At 27.8% G+C, this 24,206-nt stretch overlaps 2 protein-coding genes across 2 annotated transcripts; both read right to left on the reverse strand.

The window, feature by feature from the left end:
- Positions 1–11,664: 11,664 nt before the first annotated feature.
- On the reverse strand, positions 11,665–16,253 carry HDAC3 (histone deacetylase 3). Its single transcript, XM_015511914.2, has 3 exons — positions 15,275–16,253; positions 14,356–14,543; positions 11,665–12,184 (listed from the first exon to the last, which is right to left on the reverse strand). Exons 1-3 carry the CDS (start codon positions 15,977–15,979, stop codon positions 11,776–11,778), a joined length of 1,302 nt encoding a protein of 433 aa, XP_015367400.1. The 5' UTR covers positions 15,980–16,253; the 3' UTR covers positions 11,665–11,775.
- Positions 16,254–19,146: 2,893 nt separating this feature from the next.
- Positions 19,147–23,877, reverse strand: LOC149058328 (uncharacterized). The gene is made up of 2 exons (XM_089221316.1): positions 23,797–23,877; positions 19,147–19,880 (listed from the first exon to the last, which is right to left on the reverse strand). Exons 1-2 carry the CDS (start codon positions 23,875–23,877, stop codon positions 19,398–19,400), a joined length of 564 nt encoding a protein of 187 aa, XP_089077442.1. The 3' UTR covers positions 19,147–19,397.
- Positions 23,878–24,206: the final 329 nt, after the last annotated feature.

A 24,206-nucleotide genomic window follows, 5' to 3' on the forward strand; every position in this document is an offset into this window, starting at 1 on the left:
CCGCTGTAACGGCGGCGGCGGTGGTGGCTGTGGCGACGGCGTCGGCGGGATTGTCGGTGCACGAGATGGTTGGATGGGTTGGTGGGTGTACAGGGGGCGCACCTTGGCGACGGCGACGACGCCGCTGCTACACACCCTCAGCCCGGCCACGCTCGAGTCACGGAAAAACCCGGGGGCTTGACTCGACCGAATCCGAGCGCGCGCGGCCGTCCGTCCCCGGCCAAAAGGGCGCCCGAAATGGTGACGCCGGCGGCCAGCGGCCACGCGTTTCTATAGACGGCTCGCGCGCCCCGCGATCGCGGCGTATAAAACGTGAGCGGTGACGGCGGCGGTGATGGTGGCCGCCGCCGACCGCGCGTGTTTAATTATTAATTAACGGTCGGTATGACGAGAACACGGCTATAACAGCGGGCGACCAAGATTGTGTCGGCGGTGGTACAGAGACGCGAGACACGGGTACGCGGACTGCAAAGAACGCCCGTTGCGATTTACCCGGTCCATTTCCCCCGAGCTTACCACCGTCATAATGTCTACGTTTTTATTTTATTTTCTATTTCGTTACTTCTGTTACCTGCCTACAATCACTTTTAGTTTTTGGGCAACACTCGTTTGCATCTTACTGCAACACTGAACATAATAATAATATATTACTGTTTTGAAAATATCGAACAAAAATATTATGGTCAGTGCCGCGCGGAGTTACGGTGACTCAACTTCAGTCCGGGGGTACTGGAGGCCCTCTTCATAATTTTCAAAATAATGTGTTGGACAATAATTTTGAATTTTAAATTTATTCTTACAAAACTGAGAAAAATACTGAAGACCAATCACTACCAGAATCATATCATTTCATATTTTTGTAATTGGTTTATAATAATTGATAATTTATTATATTATGTAATAGTCAATGGCCCAATAGGTATAACCAATATATTATGTTAAAAGCCTAAAAGATAATAATAGTGCGGACGCTCATTAGTTCTAATTCAATAAATACGGACATTTATTTTTATTATTATTATGATAAATTATTAGGTATAATCTATCCGGCGCGCGCAGTGGTGTTGTAAGATAATTCAGCGCATACGCTATTATGACGAGCGCACTAATGCAAAAAACAATATATTAATATAGGACATACAGGTTGCAGATTAGATACCTACCCGTTTAGGTGGCTATATATAGGAACTTAACCTTTTTATAGTAGGTGTTAGGTAATATATGTAAACTCAACAGATTCTAATTTTTAAAACAGTGATTACATAGAATTAATTTTCCGACAAGTAACCTGCAGTGAATAATGCATGTGCATTCTACCTTGATGAGTTGACGGAACGTCCGGCTGCAAATCCTCAGGAAACAGGTGGTAGGCTAGAGGAGATAAGACTTGTTTCGTCACTGTTACCAGAATACTATATACAAAACGCATTCATGGACTACAACGCTAAACAGTAAGTTATAAACCTAGATTCATGGTCGGAATTTCTACTCACGGCACAACACTAAAATCGCGAACGCCTAAAATAGGAAAGAAAAGCAAAACTAGTATTAACGATTGTCGGATGATGGCCTGGAAAAAATGACTCACACTGACCATTTAACAAGCGTATAACCAATGGAAAATATGGAGATTATACTTAGGCCACCAATACCACTCATAAATAGAATTAGGATGTTGATGACTTTTGGATTTTTTTTCCTTTTATTCTATACAATGCTATCCTAACTAAAAATTTGTTTCGTGCTCCCTTGATGCAGAATGTTCTGATTTTATTTCATGATTTTTTTGTATTTTTAGCTATAAATGCATTTTTTTTTAACGTCATTTTTTAATCCTTTAGGTAATTTTTTTCAAATTTTAAATTAGAGAAAGTGTTAAACCAGAGTTTGGAAACAAATTTTATTTATTTAAAATTTTAAAATCTAACTCTGAATTTGGATTTATTGTTTGAGACCTTAGGTGTTATATATTGTCAAAATAATATTGATAAAACAAATGCTCTTTCAAACTCATACACGCTTATCAAACGTTACGCTTATCGAGTATTATATTTATAAATTGTATGGAAAAAATCCAAAAAACAGGATTAAATTGATATAGACATTAGATCTATTGATTGACGTGCTTATAATTGTAGTAAAAGGAACTATTGTCAGTATTGATTCAGTTTTTAAGGTAATTTTTTGAAGTTTTTAGGGCATTTTTGCATTTTTTTTAAGGCATTTTTGTGTGTTTTTTAAGTCATCGACATCCAAACTCTACTCATAAACATTGCGTAGTCGGTAGTCGGTTCTCACCGGTGATTACCGTAGTCTGGTACATTATAATTTATAATTTATGTTGTGGCGTCAACTTTTTCGAACGCAATCGTGAGAGGCACAACTGAGGCCTATTATCATTATTTAAGAAGTTTTCCATATTATGTGGAATTACAGTGGATAATTACGATAATTTTCTTGATTATCTTAAAAGCTCGGAATTGAAGAAAGAAAATGCAAATATGACATTATAATGTTTAAAAAAAAATGACAACAAACATTTTCAATTCGTAAAACTGTCGAGATTATAATAATACTTTTTCTAATTGGCTTAAATGCATTTAATAATTTTAATAAAAAATACGATAGTTTAATACTATTTTTATGAAAAAGTTTATTTATTTGCTATGACTAAAGATCTCTAATATTTATCATATATATTATATAGTTTTAAAATATAATTGAAATCATCTAATTTTGAAATGATTTTAATTATAAAATTCAAAACATCACGGAAAAAATAAAGTCATGGTTTTCCTTTAAATTAGTGAAAAATGATTTTAAATGACTTTAAAATTTTGAAAAATGCCTTAACGATAAAAACTGCAAAATAAAAATTAGTCATTTATGCATATGTTATGATATTGAAACAACACATTCCCATAGCTAAGAAATTATCTTCATAAAAATGCTTCAAAAATAAATAAAAAAGTTATCTAATTCTGAGCTATAGGCCCATCACTCATCAGCCTTAAGTCGGCCGTGGTCTTTACCGCCTCCGCAGTGATCGACAATATTATGAGTTGTTTGATTGTTTCTCCTGAATTATAACCTCGGGGTCTAAACGAAACAAGCCATCCGACCCGTTTCCTACGAGGCTCTTTTTCCTTTGAAGAAGTAAAAAACAAAAATGCATTTCACTGCACAAACTGTTTAGAAAGGGAAAAATGTGTAGGTACAAAAATTAATGATAAGTCCAATTACATTTTGTTCTTTTAATTAATTTCTCACAGTGGAAAAACTGCAATTTTATTATATTCGTATTTCGAAAGCTAATTGCTTATCGTCGCGTGATGAGAGAATCGTTTTTCCATTTGATTGCTCGGTTACACCGATAAATTTCACAGGTAGAGGTATAAAATTCCATCGTAAAAAAAGCACAATAGTACGACGACATACGACTTACTTGACTTAGACCCATACATTTTATGATATAAACCTAGAGTAATAAATAATAATTATCTACACTATAATTTCACCTATTACTATTATCATAAATTAAAATTAATATTCTCGTATATTTTAATATTAAACCATCATGTACATTGAATATACACACTTCTTTTTATCCTCCATTGAGTAGAGACAAATTGTTATTGTTATTATCCAAATGATTATTATATAGTAATCAAGCTATGCCCTTTAAGGCTTTAAATCGAAATATTAACATTTGATGGGCAATTCTTAAAAGTGAATCGATCTTTTTAATCGATTTAAATTGAAAAGAAAAGATCGACTCAAAAAAAAGACCAGTGACAAAAAAGCGATTCTTAAAAATCGAAATTTTTTATCACTAAATGGCATGTTTTGACGTACCTAATGCCTCCTCGTGGCGGTGTGATTCATAACGATTAATATAATAATATATAAAGGTTTTCTATACTCATCGTTAGTCATTATCATTACTATCAAAAATTTTTATTGATCTTAAAAGGTCGAGCCCTGGAGATCGATTCAAAAAACCGATTAATTGTATGAAAAAGATCGATTCAGATCACCCATCACTAAATTATTTATTATTTGACAACTCACTTTATTCATCGATTTAATATAACAAAATTATTATAAAAATAAGTTGACGAAGCACAGATGATTTTGCATTTATAATGGTTTTGTATTAGAGTAGGGGCCTTATTCCATTATTGTTGCTTGTTTTAACTGGTTGTAAAAAATGTATACTCACATCTACGTGACCACACACATAAATGTTACAAAGGTGAAAGACGAATCTATTAAAATGGTAATTTTATAGTAGATACCAATCTAAATGTAGAGGTGAGACATGTAGTAGGTAGGTACTATATCTAATACTGCAAGAAAAATAAATTCTCTAAGGTCGAATTAAATAACAAAAGACATATTATTTCATCTGAAAAGAAACCTTTTATACCACAAAATTATGCTAATTTAATGTTTAATATAATCTGGCTAAATGATACTTTAAAATATTTATAATATAATTCCAATTCTTTAATCACAAAATAGTAAATAAATTCATGAACAATCATAACAATACAATGTGGATAAATTTGATCTTAATAAATTATGTAATGAATTTTTTTTTATAGATAACTAAACAATTGCCAATTGGTATCTATTAAATAACATTCCTTGTAAGTATTAAACATTTAAATTAATAAATGTACGTTATTTACATTTTGTGCACGACAAATATATGTTATATTTATATCATACTAAAACAAATATATTTAAAAAAAAAAACTTTTATTAATCGGAATTCATAATCCTACGTTAAACATTATTCATAATCTCGAGAACATTGTATATTTGTATAAATACCTCGAATAAACATGAGCTGCATAAATTAGTTACATAGACTACAGGTAAGTACTATTTGCCATTTTGTATAGATTTTACTACTCAATGGTAATTATAGAAAAGTTACTATCATAAATATATGAATTAAATTATAGCAAGAAATAAAAAATATTAAATATTAAGCGTTATAACTTGTAAGACATCAGAATTTTAACACTCGAGTTTATTGAGTAGTAGGTACCTAAATTAATAACTATTATAATTATAGTACCTAAAATACCAACACTGTTTATAAATAAAAACAATTCTGAAAAATATTTACTATTATTTTATTAGGTAGCCATTTTCAGGATAGTGTATAATTTAAATAAAAAATGGGTAGGTACCCTCGTATACATATAAGTATATTGATATACAGACTACTACAAAGGCTATAGTGCCTCGTCTATGTCTCATAATATGTATAGACAAAAGTAGGTGGTACACAAAATACTACGAATTAAATTGAAATACATTCTTGGCTATTTATCATCTCTGCGTTTGAAATTCTTTGTGTAATAATGTGTTAACAATTGCAACAAAATAATTTACAAAAGTTACTTAATTATAATATATTTGTATGAATTAAAATACGGCACCTATACATCAATAGAGAATTAAACCATTTAAACCACTAGGCGCTTGGAATTAAGCATAATTTCTTAATAAATCTAAATGAAGGTATCTATTTTAAAATTTTAAAACTGAAAACAAAATAATAAAAATATTACCTATCTTTCAATTGATGTAAGTATAGGTTATATAGGTTTTTAAATATTTCAATGCAAAAATATAGGCCAATAACTAATATATTATATAATAATCAATATAGGTTGGAACCTATACTAAACGTTTAAATAATATCGTTTATTACTTATGAACAAATAGGTACTTAACTTTCATATTGAACGATACTTTATGAGTTTTACTTAACATTTACGTTAACAAAATGCTTTTAAATACTTTTACGTAATCTTAGTCCGTAGACATATTGTATAATATATATTATATTCTAGAAGGTCATTTTATTTTTTATCCATTTTGTTTCATCGTCTTTTTTCCTTATTATTAGTGTATGTATATTATTATACTGTATGTATATTTTTTTTCTCGTTACAAAAGTAGGCGACGTAGTTTTTATCAAAAAGGGTATCATTGAGTGGTAACAAGCAGATGCAAAAAAAAAAATGATGGAATTTTTAATGAGACGGAAAGAAAATCGTACGTCGTTGAACACGAGAACAATTTCACTAGCTATAGCACCTACATTATAAAGTCTATATGGATAATAAAATATTGAATGTGCATTCATTAATTTTAAAATCCTTATTTTTCTCCAAAAATGGGGTTTCAATTTAAAACATGCACTGTATATTATTTTGATATACTTGTACACTGATACTTGAAAAAACCTTTGGTGGATTTGTTCGATTATTTTATAAGTATCTTTACCTTTACCTGCATAATTTATTTCATTCTACAGATTTTATATTAGTAATCTAGAACACATCTAAATCTATGAAAACTAATAAATATTCGACAAAATCTATGGTAGGGAGGTACATACATAGGTACCTATTTATTATTCGTACTTATTGATACAAATATATTAAAAATTATCTTACCTACATAAATATTATCATATTTTTAAAAAATCTTTTTACTTTTGCATATTATACATTAATATTATATTACGTGCACAAAAATAGGAAATTCCCGGAAATAAAAAACATCTTTCAATGTCTTAACTGCCAGTCATTGGGGCATACAATAAATTGCTGTTGTAACTTCCGCGTTTTGTGAAATATGGTAATCAACACCCCACAAACGATTGTGAAAAAAACGGAAATCCTTTGTCAAATGTACCCTACATACTGAAATTTATACCACAAATAGTGAATACTATAAGACTAACCTATAATAGTATAATACTAGTTTTGAAAAATAACATCTCTCATCCTGATCCAGGTAGGTTATTTGCTTCAAACCATGAAACATCCAGAAATAGTTTATAGGAGGAAAAGGTACTAATATCTATAACTTAATTACTTTATAATAGTTGTTTTCTTTGGTCTTTAAATACCTAATATAAATAGTTATATGATGTGTATTGATATTTGATAATAATATTTCATATTAGCTAACAGATTAGGTAGGTACCTACTACCTACTAATAAACATATTTTATGTAGACAATTATAAGCTTGAAAAATTGTACCTATAAATTATATAATAAAGGTCAACTCATAATATGTATAGTTATTAATTAGTATTATTAGTAATATATTACTATCATTTGAAGATTATTAAATAAAATAAATTATTATACACTTACCTATATTTACCCACTCAAATAATAATTGTTAAGTACCCATTATAGTTGTAGGTATTATCTATTAGAACTTAGAACACAGCTAGGTATCTGATATACAGGTATCTGATAATACATGCTAGGATTTAGATAGGTAGGCATTATTTTTACAGTTTTAAAAATATTCATTTATTTAAAGGATTTTATTTATTATTATACCCACATGTGATCACATACCTAATGTGTTGTTTTCTATTCGCTAACAGCGAATACCTACTTAACAAGCAACAGTAACTTTAATATTCAAAGTACATATTTATTTTACTTTATTATTTTTAATATTATGGTAAAATCAAATCGCCTATCATAAAAATTTAAAGGTAAGAATATTACCTAGGGTACCATCATATTATACTTTATATATATTTTAATTATAATTATCTATGAAACAAGTGTTCAGTATTTTCTACGGTTTTTTTACTTTTTATTAGGCTAAATTTTAATATATGAAAACATTTTTATCTCAATTTCATATTTTAATTGGTGAAGAGGAGGTCTGAATGACTGAATCTGAACCCCATACCTATTTATAACTTATAAGTATAAAAATCTTCACGAAACAAATATCCGAAAAAAAAAAATTAATATATCTGTGCAAAAAAATATTTGTTAGCAATTTTATCAACAATCAATTGGTTATTTCATATGATATATTGAATATTCAAATAACTTGTCCTACCTATTTAAAAAGTTCAATTTTGTTTTGTTTCGGATGATATTTTAAAAATTTAGAACCATAACCAAGGTTTTGTATTGATAGTGTTTATGGCAGATCATTATTTGAATATTATTTAATTTTGATGAATTTCATTAAAAAGATAGATAAAAGGATAAAACATAAAACCCAATATGTTAACGTTTTACCATGAGGAAGTAACAACTAATAACAAATAACTAAATCATAAACAGGAACGGATTGGGATAAAAATTCGGCCTGGGAAACCTGTACCTAAGCCGGCTCTTTATGAAAAATAAATATACTCAAATTTAGTTACACAAATATATTTATAAACAATTTATTTCAATTTATTATGTAATTAATTATTTAGTTAATGTTTTAGAGGTACTAGCTATAATAGTAGCTACTTTATTGATTATGTTATCTGTATCTGTAGGTATTTCTTTTTCGACGGACATTAACATAAACGCCAATCTTGGATTCCGATAGTCTGTTTTTAATACATTTTAATGTCTAAAATGTTCACTCACATGCTACCTACGCAAAACGCAAATGGTATGAATCGATATTTATAGTGTATTTAAATAATTTATAAAATTTATACGTAGGTACCTGAGTTGATGGTAGTGTTAAAAAAAATTTGTATGCCAATCCTAAATTACTATAAGTCCATGCTACTCATGGTTTAAATTTATAATGATTATTATTAAAATCTGTTATTCTAAAAAAAAGTACGACCCAGTAGCCCGGCCCACCGTGAACACTCCCGGCATCCCACCGGCCCAATCCGTGCCTGACCATAAACTACAAACTATAAAATTAATTTTAGAACTGATAAAGATTATAGTCAATAATGTTTACTGACTAACCCACAAACTTTATAATTATTGTGAATTAATGCAATAATTGCAATAGCAGACTTCAGTTATCAATTAGTTATTACTACTTACTTATTAGGCCCAAATTTATGTATCATTTCTTTACATATAAATTGTCACCAGCCATATCAAGTCACCTTAAGGCTTAAATACTAAATACTTATAATTTCAATAATTTACTATAGGTATATCATGATTTGTAACTTCTTATTTGTTGAAATTATTAATGAAAATAACAAAAGTAAATACACTTTTTTGCATGAATAAAACTTATTTTGTTGTAGTTTAAAAATGTTATTAATACCTACTGAATATTAATAATACAGAAATTAATGCCAACATTAATTTTTATTGATTTAGAAATAGTTGGCATACATTTGGATATTTGGAGAAAAAAATGCATCTAATGTAAGTTTAGATCTGGTAGACAAAGTTACTCCAGCATCCATATGTATACATGTTGCTCGGAATAGTGGGAAACTCTTACATACATTAGGTCTGATGCTATTAGCAAAAACCTGCAGTGAAAAACTACAAAATTATAAATCCAGTATTCATAAATAATATAAATTGTATATAAAAAAATTTATTTAGTTTAAAATTAGTTAGTATGAAAAATATATAAATTTAGTTAAAATTATTTTTGCCAGATTTAGATAGTTGTACAAAAGTATATATTAGGATTACAAATGTGTACAAATGAAATAACAATTGTTAGTATATTTTTTAGTTTCAATATGGCGGTGTTAATGAAACGGACCTATAATATTTTTAGGCTCAGCTACTAATGTATGATATTATATTACATTATTGATTATTACATTAAAACCTATTTTATCTGGACTACATTAAAATTGAAAATAAGTAGATATCATATTGGATATTTTAAAAATTAATAATATTCATCAACAAGCACAATTCATAAAGTCAAAATATATTTTAAAACTTTTAATATATTACCGGTTAAATTTACTTGATTTTTGAAGTCAGTATGAATGATTTTTGCAGAGTTACAGTCTTACATAATACACCTAATTCTATTTGAGTATTCACATATTACTTTTAATTTACATCAATAATTCATATTTCTAAATATTTAACTATTTAATATAATATTTGTACATAAAAAAAAATACATGCAAAATTATACAAACTTCTTTAAATAAAAGAAAATTTATAATCTACTATCTCACAAGTTATGATACATTGTACCTATATACTGAAATAATACGATAGGTAGATAAATTAAAGATTGTTATCAGTTACAATAATTTTTTTAGTAAAACAAAATGAAGTATTACATTTTAAAAATTATACTTAAAAAAAACAGTTCATTAAGAGAATAATTACAAATTTATCTAAACCTATTAAAAGTTGTATTTAATTTTTAAATATTAAAAATGTATCTAAACATAATAAATACTGACAAATCAATTGAAACAGTTAAATATTATAAAAAATAAATACATATTTAGAGATAATCATGTCAAGTATTTATTATTGTGGTTTCAGGCACATTTTTTTTTCATATGAAAATTAAAAAATGTTCCATTTTGTTCTCCTCATATAAGACATATATTGATGACATGGAAACTAATATTAATAATAATTATAAGAAGGCAATAAGTCAAAATCAAGAAGTGAGCAATATATAATAAAAATTTGATTAAACTTGGTTATGATATGCCTAAACAATGACCTCAAGAAAAATCATTTAATAAAATCAGTCTTCACAGCCACTCCAGTCTCTGGTGCTCAATACTCCCCAACAACATTCAATCAATTAAATCTCAAACAATTTACCATGAAAATTGAAAGAAAAAAAAATGGAATCGTCTGAAGGATATATTAAAATAACACCAATTGAAATTCCTCAAACCTCCTTAAAAGCACCAGATATAATATGTTATGATATCTCTAAATGTATAGTGATCTTACAAAATAATTAAATCTCAATTTCAAAGTCAACGACGCCAACAAAAGCTATCAACCAGCAGTTCTACCATCAATGTTGGAACAATTAGAATTATTATATTAACTACTATAAAATAAAACCTATCATACTAAAAAACAAAAAAAATTGATTTTTAAATAGAAGTCACTGAAAAAAGTATGAAAAAAACTCACAAAAAAAAAACAGCAGTTTTACCATAGAAAAGAATTTATGCTAGAATTAACATGCTAACATAAATCCAATAATACCGGATAAACCTAGTACCCATAGTAAACCCAATCGGTATGCCATACCGATTAAGATGTCAGTTATAAGTTTTTGAGAAAGATGCTGTGGAACATTTTCTGTACAGTTTTACAATGTCTGACTAATAAAGTAAACTAAGGCGTGATCTTACTATGTCCGGTTAACCAATCGTTAGTGGAATTTTTACCAGCAGAATTCTGTTAAGTTAAGTGTCCATTAACTTTAACTGGACATTGTAAGAATGGCCCTAGAATGTTATTCGTGAATACAAATATTATACATTTTTATACAATAAATTACATTATAATACTGTTAAATCTATAGAAAAAATGAAATATTTACAGGTAATGAATAAAGCATGTTTTCAAAAAATAATTACGAGTGTTAGTAAGGTTTGTCACCAAACTACAAATTGGTAAGTAATGCTTAGTTAATCATACTATTCATACTGTAAATTTATTTTAATATTATTAATTTTTTCATTTATATTTCCAAACTTCATTAATTTGATTTTAAATTTTAAATTCTAAAATAAAACTCTTGACACGTTACAAGATCAAAAATAATAAAATATAAATAATATATATATATAACCATGTTATTATAACTTAAAAAGTTAAAACACATACATATAAAACAATTATTTTTTCTCTTAATGTAAAAAAAAAAAGATGTGTAATATTAAACATTTTTGTCAATTTATTAAAATATATGCATCAATCTGTTTAAATATATTTACATTTAAAACAAATATTGAAAAAAAATATTCAGGAATTATTAAGTGATAAATTTATCTAGTTTCGTCAAAATCCTGATCTTTGTCATCTTGATAAAATTCATTTGGTGCATCAACTCTCCGATCAAGTTCAACCTGTGATTGTCTCACGTCTGGATCAACTTCATCTAAAGCAATAGCATTAAATTCCTCTGTAGGAAGTGCATCACCTGGTACATTTTGAATTTGCACACTTGGAGAGTGCTGTACCATTTTTAGGTTATCATAGGTATGTTTGACAATAAGTTCTAAGTATTGTTTACTATTGGCATTTTCTTGCCGTGTTACAACCTCAGGATGTAATAAAAAGTCTGGAGCAAAATAGTCACGATATTCATGTTCAGGAATCGTATTACTAATTTCTTCATCAATCAAAAGAGACGTTTCATATGTCCAACACCGCGCTACATTTCTTAAGGTATACCTAAATTCAGATAAAGAACATTATAATTTACATAATTTAACATAACAATTACTTTGATGTTTAGAATAAAAGGAGAAGGGGGTAAATTCAGCTATTCCTATGAAAACAATAAACAATTTTTTATTTATCAATAAGTACAAAAAAAAAATTGTATTAATTGGTATGCATTCTAATTATTTTAGAAGTAATTAGGTCTTAAGGAAGAATAACATATAGTTAGAATTGCTGAGTATTGGGTATGATTAAAAACATTATTTTTTTTTATCAAACAATAATAATAAATTATTTTTATTAAAAACGTAAATCCAATATTAACATTTTAATAAATATATTTTAGGAATAAATCGTAATTTTTTTTTTATTATCCAATTTAAAATAATTATTTTGTTAAAATTGACAAAATATTTAATGCATATTAATATTAATTGTATTATTTATTTTCATCAGTATTTTATTAATACAAAGAAAATTGCATAAGTTACAACTGTTACAAGATGACATGGTAGGCAAGCGCAAACTGGTAAAAAATGAAATAGGATGCTGCATAATTTAAAGATATTGCCCCATCCCATGTGGATTAAACAAAAATTTGGGTTAAATTCTCAAGAATGTAAAAATATAAGTATTACAATTTACAATTTTCAAATTAAGTATTTAGGTTATAGAGTAAAGTATAATAAAGGTATGGGATAAGTGGCTCCAAAGTCAGTTTTTAGAGGTATTGCAAAGCATACCTGCAAAGCAAGACCTACCTACATTAGGTTGAGCGACTGCCCCTCAATTTTTTTCCACCCATCTATCTATAATTTTAATAACTAAGAGTTATAAGTACATTTAAAGATTGCTAGCAGGGCCGTGTTAAGGGGGATAGTAGAGTATATAAACCGGTAGCATAGTGGGCCGAAGCTCCCTCCCCCCTGGAAATTAATCAATTGTTGTTGATTTTAAATAACACAAAGATGTGTAGTATCTCTTTCAGTAACCCTTAGCAATTCTTCCAAATCCATTTTTATTGTATCCTATCCAAAACATTTAATGATGCCTTGAAACTTAAAATAGCAATTTTATTAGATTTTTAATATACCTAAGTAATTTATTTTAATTAATAAATTCATTAGAATAAAAAATTATTAAATATAAATATATTAAATAAAATAGTTAAAATAGGTACCTATATAAAACTTTAAAATGAATATTTAAATATTTATATATTTATTAAATTAAGTTAATTAACATTTAGTAAAGGTATAATATAATAATTAGCCCAAAAGTTGATGTATTGATCTATTAGTATGTTTAATATTATTTTTGCTTCAAATTGATTTATTACTATTCACTAAAACATTAAATCTAGCAGGAAAATATACTTAAAGCATGACTAAATAAATAGGTATGATCACAACTTTGCTATAAGCGTACGAACCTTGCCTCGTCTATTGCGTAGTTCTCCGCTTCTATTAAATTCTATTAAGAGGATGTCAGTGCCTTATTTTTTTTTTCTCTCTGGCCCATGCACAACATAGAAAAAACGCATTTAGGCAGAATGGTTTTTCCATGTTTTTAAGTGATCTTGACAGTAAAATTACCCATCAAATAAAAGATAGAGAATAATATTTTTGAGGGTATGACATATTATCGATTTGTCTAAATATTGTCTCAATACAATTTAAACATAATTTAAATTTACAACATATTTTATTTACTTTGAAAGTTGAATACAAAATCAAATAACAACAAAATATTGATACGTCATTCCTTAAAAAATATTATTCTTTGTTAATGGACGATTTTATTCTAAGATTACTTAAAAAAAACGATTCTGCGTAAAATAATGTGTTTTGTTTATGTTGCACATGGGCTAGAGAAAGAAAACAAATGTTGCGCTGACATCTTATTAACATTGCCAACCAATGAAATGCCGAGAACTATAGGCAATGGTTTAGTGTATAGAATAGTGGAGATATGCACAAACCAGATGAAAACTGTTTTTTATAATCATCATATTTATTTACCTAGTCATGACTTAAAGTATAATTTGAGCCAAATCAGCCCAGCCGTTCTTAATTAATGAATAACCATTTCACTCCATTTTTTTATATATATAAGTATGTCTGATTTAAGAACTAAATTAATTGAATATGTTAAATATATTTTCCTTAATTAGTACTTACCCTCCACCACCAACTGTTAAAAGAGGTACATTTAAATCTTTAATAAATTTAACACATTCTCCATGTCCTTTAGTACTTAGATTAAAACAACCCAAACGATCACCATTTAATGAATCTGCACCACACTGAAGAACAATTGCAGTAGGTTGATAAAGATCCATCACATGTTGAATTACAGGTTTAAATACCTAAAATAATAAAGTTTATTTAATACAAATTAATTAAATCAATTTTTTGAACATAATATTATTTATTGCATGAAGAAAGTTTATTTCGTGTAGATAGGTATTTGTCATAGCTTTTATCAAGATATTTTAATGAACAATCTTAACATTTAGGTAATATCTGACAAATCTCAATCAAAATTTATATTTTACAGCAGTTAAAACATTTTAATGCTATAACAACAAATAGAAAGTATTTAAATAATTAGTATTTTAATGACTTTTAAAACCAAGTACAGACAAATATTAAATTTAATATGCAATTTTAAAATGTATACCTCATAATTTTATTATTTGTCATGAAAATTAACTAAAAGAAACCTAAATATTTCTTATAGGACCCCTAATGTATTCAATCTATATAATTGTATAAATACCTATGTAGGTTATGTTAATATATGTGAAATCTTTATATGATATTTTTTAAGATTTGTAGCTTTTATAATTTAAATATCAAAAACATTAATAATAATGGAATGATTCTACGGCTTCTACAAAATGCCCAAAACTTCTCAATATTATATAAAAAAAATTATATAAGCAACAAATGCCTTGATTATGTCTTAATAATTTAGATAATATAATAGTGTTTCAAATATATATTGATTGATTCAAACACTAAATGTTATTCAAAAATTTTATAACTAAATCTTTTTTAGAAATGTAATTATTTTTATTTTTATCTTTTTACATACTTGTGAATAGCTAAAATCATCAATTCCTTCTTTTAAAGGAACGTTTACAGAATAATATCTTCCAACATCTGCTCCAATCTCATACATGTCACCAGTACCAGGAAAAAACCAGTTACCATACTTATGAAATGATACAGTCATCACACGATCTGTTAAATAAAATGCTTCTTGGACACCATCACCGTGATGTACGTCAATATCAATATACAAAACTCTTGGATGATATTTTAATAGTTCCAAAATAGCAATTACAATATCATTTACATAACAAAAACCTGACGCTTCAAACTTTTTAGCATGATGAAGACCACCAGACCAGTTGATGGCAATATCACAACAGTTTTTGTTTAGTTTCATTGCACCGTCCAGTGAAGCACCCGTATACATGGAACAAAAATCATATAGACCTTCGAATACAGGACAGTCTTCTCCCACATTAAAATGATTCAAATATTTGCTGTACGTGGTCAAGTTCTGTGGCGTTACTCTTTGAAGGAACTCAATGTACTCGTCATGATGGAACCGACACATATCGTGAGCACTAGCACGGTAAGGCCGATAGATTTTCATTTTATTGTAGAGACCATAGTTCAATACCAAACTGTGTATGACCGACAAACGATGTGGCTTCATAGGGTGTGCAGGTCCATAATGGAAATTGCCCACATCAGGGTTATAAAAGTAAAAGACTCGCTTGTTCGACATATTGATGGTAATATTAGAACATTTCGAAAATCATAAATAACACAGCGGTTGACTCCAAGACGATCGTATTCAAATGCATTTCACTTGAATTTAAGTTAACGTAAAATAAGAATGATATTCTTTCAAATACTTAACAGTAATTATAAATTAATATCTATTATTTGATTTTGGTATACAATAATACACGACAGACTTAGATAAAACAAAACTATCGGTTCGACAACCACACACCACAATATCAAAATTAATCAACTGCACTACTGCAGTTAGTACTGTTAGTAAATAGTAATGCACTATCGCACGGCGCACCGACGGAGGTTCTAGGTTCAGAAGTTAGTAACAGATAAGGAGAGATATTGTTTTCAATTGGTTCGCAAAATGTTAGTACATCGCCAGCTACTGCCGCTACCTTGTTGACTGTTAAAAACTCAAAACTGTTAATATTTTTAATTTTATAAATTTAAAACCATAAAATGGCGATCATCGGTTCATTCGACTTCAAGACCTTGGAGTTTCAAATGTCCAATCATTCAATCAATTCAGCTTCAGCGCTTCGAGTTCGAATAATAAATAATAAAGAATATTATTAGAACAGGATCTTTCGTCTTGTTCTATGGTAGACTGGTTGACACTATAGACACTTTTAATAATAATACAATCGTTATATCAAATACTTGGAAAAAATATATGCTTATAAAATAATTAAAAATAATTTCTGTAATACTGGGAAGGTGCCAGGTGGAAAAAGTAAGCTATTTCAGGCGTGGGCCTCATTTCTCCCAAAAATGAAATAATATTACCTTCCCGTACGAGCCACAATCATAGATAATACATGTATTATCTATGGCCAAAAGCCACTTATTCCACTTTTTGTCACATTTCTGGGTTCATTGATCACTACAAAAGTAATGCAGGGATCTATGCAACAATCAGACTATTCTATAAAAGCAATTTCATGTGGTAGCACTGGTAGCCGGTATAGGTGAGCCGTGAGGTGCAACTATAGGAGAACAAATCTACTTTACCGGACACCCTTTTTTTTCAAAAATACGTGTTTTTTTATGCTGAATTCAAAACTGTTGCGAAAAAATTTCCGCAAATTTACCGTTCAAAAGTTATATACCTATTGGAGTGATTAAAAGTAGGTATTGCCATTTAAAAAATGCAAGTTGTATTGTGCATGTGCACAATAAAAAGGTTAAAAATTTAAAAATTTGAAAAAAATGTGCGCAGTATTTAATATTCATTGTATGAATTTCATAAAATAAAATAAAAATAAATATTTGTACGTATCTGATAACATTAAATGGGATAGCCTTTATTACTTTTCAGACACTCTGACGTTCTGCTAAATAATATGATGGAATTAAGGTGGTATAGACGTAAAGTGCCATGCATTTTTTTTTACGATACGAAGTTTTTAAGCGCCACATAAACTTTATAGATGAGTATGGAGTATACAATTTTTTTTTGAGGGAGAAACAGTGTCTACAAGGAGGAGTACCTACTATCTACCAACCTACCTAGTCTTTTTTCCGACCGGGCTCTAATTAAATTTCACGCATCCGAATCACGTGCGATTATCCGTTGCTCGGTCGTTGGTCGCCTGATATATTGGTAATATGGTGTAAGATGACATTTTAATATGGGGCGATAGTAGACAACTTTATACAATTAAACCAACAGTTATGAAATAATGCAAAAATATTATATATATAATCAGTGTCTCCCAGACAGGTTAGCAAGTAAGGCAACTGCTTGTGTTCTCGAATACCTATTATAGTATTATCACTATTATATCAGGAAAAAAAGTCCTCGGTGGTCCGGTAAAAAAGTCTCACGGAAAGAAAGTCTCCAAATTAATATTACATTTAAATTCAGTTTTCTATCATATATGTATTTATATAGGTACATAGGTCAAAGGTAATTCATGTTACATAATTACAACTAAATTAAATTGGTACCTAGCTTTCTAGGATTAAAAATTATCATGCTCATATATTCACGAAAGAACATAAAAACAAAATATTATTTTCTACAATTCTACATAGTTATCTAGATATTTTCCTTCAGTTTTATTGATACTTACAAAAAATGCATATATATATAATAGAATATATTTAAATTTAGTCTTTTATTGTATATATAAGTATTTATAAACATAATTGCATATTAAATTTATTAAATTATATAAAAAAATATAATATAAAAAACTTATTAAAATATTATTAAAAAAAATATAAAAATGTATTTATTTTGATACATGCCTTTCATAAAATAATTAAAAATTGAATAAAATATGGTTTATAATTTAAAAAAATAGGGGAACTTTTTTTCCGTTTACCGTTCTCGAGAGGGAGTGGGTGTATGTTACTTCAGGTTGTACAGGAAAGTTTATAAATGTATGATTACATAAACGTCATAAACTATAGACTATAGTCTATATTATATAATAATTAATTTCCTTGAACTACAGTGAATAATAAGTGAAAATATTTTTCATAAATAAAACGTTGGATGGGACTAACATATTTTAACTGCATGTGCTCTTAAAATACCTCTGTGCGCCACTGTTTATAACTTTATTAAGTAATAATAAATAAGCAGCGCCGGCCTAAGATACGGACGAACCGGGTGGTTGCACGGAACGCTACTTTTATAGGGGCGCTTTAATATATAAATATTTTATAAATTTTAGGGTAATATTCTGTTTAAAATTTTTTTTACTGATTATACGTCACTTTTCAGTTTCTATTATTATATCACCAACAATTAAAAATAATATACAATAATATTATATAATCATTAACTCGGGAAAATGAGATTGTGATGACAATTCCTGTAACTACTGCAAGCTACGAGAAAAGTTTCGGCAAACTTTAGTTAATAAAAACGTATACTTGAGATCAACAATGACAGAAGAATGTCTCAACAATTTGGCATTAATCAGTATAGAAAATGATATAGTTTCTAATTTAAATCTAAACGAAATAATACAAAATTTGTATACAATAGTATTAGCAATACAAATGTATATTTAAAAACAATTTAGGTATTATTATTATTATTTAGTATATTGTATACCTACGATTAAAGATATAATTTTAATACCTATTAATTATAAATAATAATAATAATAATAAATTGTATCCGAATAAGTTTTGCAATCCTTTACTTATTCATAAATATAAAAATATTAAACAAAATATGTAGGTAAGTATAAAAAGTATTAAATGTATTAGGTATACAGAATTTGTTTAAAGGCGCCTTTCAAAAAATTGCCGGGTCGTCAAAATACCTTGGGCCAGTACTGTTAAAATTAGTAGTCAAGGAATCATATTTTATTAACGTTAATGTATTTGGCATCTTAACTTCTTATATTTTATAAATTGATTAAAATTCGTATATTTTTAACAAATTATGTCATTTTTGGAACCATTAATTTTTCGTTTATTATTCTCGTACCTAATGAATGTATTGTAGAACGATATTCGGAAATTGGAACTACGTATGGTTCAGGCGGCGAAATTCCTGAATATTTTAAACCTAATCTTTGTACATAAGGTTTTTTCAACCTAATCCTTATGTCGCGTTTGAATGGTTCACCGTCATCGTCGTGGTCGTCACTGTCGTCACAATTTAATTTTGCACCATTAACAATAATATAATCGTGTTGTTTTGGTTTATTATAATCCGAATCGTATATAGTTTTATGTTTTTCTTTAACCAAATTGTCTATTTCATCAATATTCATTTTACATAACACGTCTTTTAGGTTCGGAAACCTATCAAACAGCGCTTGAAAATCTTTGATTTTTTTTTCACACTCTTCTGTGACTATGGATTGATTTTTTTCTTGAGGTTTACAAAGCATACATGTGGCAACTTGATTTTTTATCACCTATAAATATCAAGAATTAGCTACCTATATCTATAAAGCTTAAATAAATTACAAGGAACAATTGTGTGAATTTGTAAACACTTATCTGTATACAGAAAATTAATATACAGTATTGCAGTATAGAACAGTAGCTTTTTTTTAAGTATTTCACAAATTATTCTATTAGATATAATACTAACTCATATGCCCCCTTGGCTCACATAAAATATAGTCAACTTTCTGATAATCTTACAGTCGATAACCATCCACAATCCAGACGTTAAAGGATAACGATTAACGATAGTTATATTATACAGAATGTCCCGTGAGGATACACCCATTAGCCGTAGAGGAGAACTCGCCACCAAGATAAAACTAGTTTTGTGCCGTTTTATCGATGAACTAGAAAAATTATTAAAAAATAAAAATCATGAGATTAAGGAAAACAAAATGTTGAAAGGTCGACATTTTCAGCAAGATAAACTCCATAAAATAGGTATTTTTAATTTTTAATTTTTAAAAAATTAAAAAATTACTATTTAACTTTTTAACAAAAAATTAAATTAAAAAAGGTGGGTAAGTCGTGGATGTCGCTCTGCTATACAGTAGGTTACAAGTGGGTTACTGTAATGGATGGAATTAAATTTGAATCCAATGATATTATATCATTGTATACGAAAAACGATTCTGAGCGAAGACGATTTATCTGTCTAGAATATATTATAGATTATTAAAAATTTTCAAATCTTAGATTTAAAAAGAAAATTTTTTATGAATTTCTAGTTTGAAATAATTTGCGAATTTTCGTGATTTTTACATATGTTGTCAAAATTCAAACTTTAAATGCTTGTAAAAAAAAAATTATGACTACGCATTTCTTTTATTTTTCAATTTTTATTGTAAAAATATATTATGAGCCTTGTATTAAATTTCCAAATCTTAGATATAAAAAAAAAAATTTTTATGAATTTCTAGCTTAAAATATTTTGTGAATTTTTGTGATTTTTACGTATTTTGTCAAAATTCAAACTTTGAATGCTTATAAAAAAAAAATGTGACTATGAATTTATTTTATTTTTCAACTGCTATTGTAACAATATGTTAAGAGCCTTGTATTACATTTTCTAGCTTTTCTGCCTAACAAATACATTTTTATCGATATTAATTTAAAAAAAACTAATAATGATCGAAAATCTCAAATGCCTATGAATAGTTCAACTTAAGTCGAACATTTTTGAAAATTGCATGGTGGATAGAATATACTTATATAAACATTCGGTGAAAATTTCATGTATCTATGGTCATTGGTTTTAACGTTACATCAAAAACCAAAATCGATTTTGTCGAAAAATGAGTGTGCGTAAAATTTCCCGTTTTTCCCTTAGTTTTTAGTCTGTTTTTCTCGATTATTTAGAAAAGTATTAAGAATTTTTCACTTTTAACTTCCCAAAGTACCAACTAGATTCACTTTCTGATCGAACGAGGTACTGAAGTCAAAAATCGAAGCACTTTTACTGCCCCAAAACGTGATGACAGACACACACACAAAAAAAAAACACATATCATGGCAAAATCAATACATTCATCGCTCCGCTCAGAATCTAAAACTTTTATGCATTTCTATCTAAGATAATTTGAACATTGCCGTAATTTGTACGTATTTAGTCAAAATTGAATTTTAAATGCTTATAAAAAAAATCGTGCCTATGTATTAACACAATGTGTTGGGAGCCTTGTATTTAATTTTCAAATCTTAGATCTAAAAAGAAAAACTTTTATGAATTTCTATCTAAGATAATTTGAAAATTGCCGTAATTTTTACGTATTAAGTCAATATTTGAACTTCAAATGCTAATTAAAAAAAATTGCTGGCACTTCAAAAAAATTGAAAGTTTCAATGGTGTATAAATAACTCAAAAAGGTCAACAAATTTTTAAAATTAAACTTTATATAGATATCACTAACATAAACATTTGGTAAAAATTTCAAGTATTTATACTGATTAGTTTTTGAATTACAACCATATGAAAAAGCGGGTAAGTCGTGGATGTCGCTCTGCTGTACAGTAGGTTACTGTAATGGATGGGATTAAATTTGAATGCAATGATAGGTACATTGTATACGAAAAACGATTCTGAACGGAGATGATTTGTCAGTCTAGGATTTATTATATTTAAATATTGTCATATATTCTATTTTGACACAAATATTTTATTTTTCAATTAAGACGCATTTTGCATAAGGCATGGTTAATCAATTATAATTTTTGAATTTTTGAAAATTAAACTGTATATAGATATCACTAACATTAACATTTGGTGAAAATTTCAAGTATTTACAGTGATTAGTTTTTTAATTACAACCATATAAAAATATCGATTTTTTTGAAAACTGTTGGAAAATGTTTACTTTTGACCTCTATAATGCACCAAGGATCATCAATTTTACATCGGAAACCACCCCCAAAGTTTGAAATCGATGCATTATTTCGACTAGTTATGCTGTACACAGACACAAGAACAAAAAAAAAAACACATCATTGTAAAATCAATACATTCATCACTTCGTTCAGAATCTAAAACCAGAAATATGACACATTTATAATCTCAGGAGATATCGCAATATTCGCAATATAGGTAGGTACCTACTTATATTCTTAATATACAGCCTTTATACTTTATACCTTTGCTGATGCAAAAGTGAAAAACTATAAATAGGTAAGTAACTTATTAAGTAGACATCTAAAAACATTGTTTTTAATAAATATAAATGCACGGACTTTGATCAATAATAAAACTAATTATTAGGTTGAGCTGTAGTCGTAGATAGATGTAAATAAATATTAATAATAATAGGTTCAATATAATATTAAATAATAATATAGATTGTATTAAAGAAAAATATTTAAGTATTTAAACCACAGCAATATATATATATTTAGATTTTCCAGAGTTTAGCGATGAATATGAAACCTATTGATTTTACAATGATGAATGTTTTGTTGTTTTTTTTTTGTATTCAGAAATTAGGTATTTTGAATTGTATAGAAGAAATTCTTTGATCATCACCTTTGGTGAAGTTATCTGGTACCAATTATAATAATATAATATATAGATAATACTTTTAGGAAGGCAAAATTGAAAATTTGCAGTAACTACCAGCTACTGATTAAAATGATCTCAAAAATCAAAAAAAAGTAATGATTTACTAAACCGCAATCATCTATCCAGCGATTTATATGACATATTCATGTTCCTCCAGGAGACAGAACTTGACCAATTTATTTAACCATCTAAATAACACAACCTTATTATAATTATATAATTTAGTCTAGAAATTTGTTGTTATTAAACTTTTCTATTATTATTTAACATATTAAAAAAAAAAAATTTAAAAAAAAATTGTTTACTTGAACCAGAAAAAATGAGAAAATTGGAGCATTTTTATCACCTCAATATCAATGTTGATGACAGACAAAAATAAAACACACATTGGAAATACATAAGTTCAAAACATTAGCTATGCTCAGAATCTAAAAAAAATTGTAATAGCGATGATCTATTGGAATAATAATATTATAATTGGTTGTAGATTTTTATAGAACAATATCTATTTAGCCTATATTATCATAGTCGTATCTTTGATGCAGAGGGTGCAACCTGGTGCGTACCCAAGGGGCTAATGGGCCCTAGCCCCCTTTTTTAAATAATTTTTCTTAATAATTCATGGTGCATTGGTGCCACTTGAAATTGCAGAGGGTGCAGGTGCAACCCTGCACCCCCCGTGGACATGCCTATGTATATTATCATAATGTTATTAAATATAGTTAGGAATATTTGTTTCTGTATTCACGCTATTCAAATTTCACAAATGAGATAAATCATATAAACCCATCCTATCTTTATGGAATAATAAACTATAATTATTTGATACAAACTTTTTTAATTTTTTTTGGCCATTTAAAATCTCTGCTGTATATTGTATTGCTCTTGTTATAATTTGTATCATTTGTTTCCATCTCGTCTAAAATTTTTATCCTGAATGTATCAAATTATAATCTACTGTTTGTATATTTTAACTAAAACTATCCCAAGCAACAATAAAAACAATTAGTTAATAGTAATAATAAAATAAATTCATTGATTTTTATTTAATTTTCATATTTTATACGTTTTAATACTGGGCCACTATCTAACAACTGATTATTAGACACGTGTGGTGACTGGGGTCTAGGAAATAGGAATACATGTTTTGTTATATGTATAATGTATTTATGTATATAATATTATAGTAATATATAAGCTCATAAACTTATACATAATACATTAATATATTTTGATTGTATAC

The sequence above is a fragment of the Diuraphis noxia genome, unplaced genomic scaffold (genome assembly GCF_037042655.1).
Source record: "Diuraphis noxia isolate RWA-SAM2 unplaced genomic scaffold, SU_Dnox_SAM2 contig0002, whole genome shotgun sequence".
Lineage (NCBI taxonomy): Eukaryota > Metazoa > Arthropoda > Insecta > Hemiptera > Aphididae > Diuraphis > Diuraphis noxia.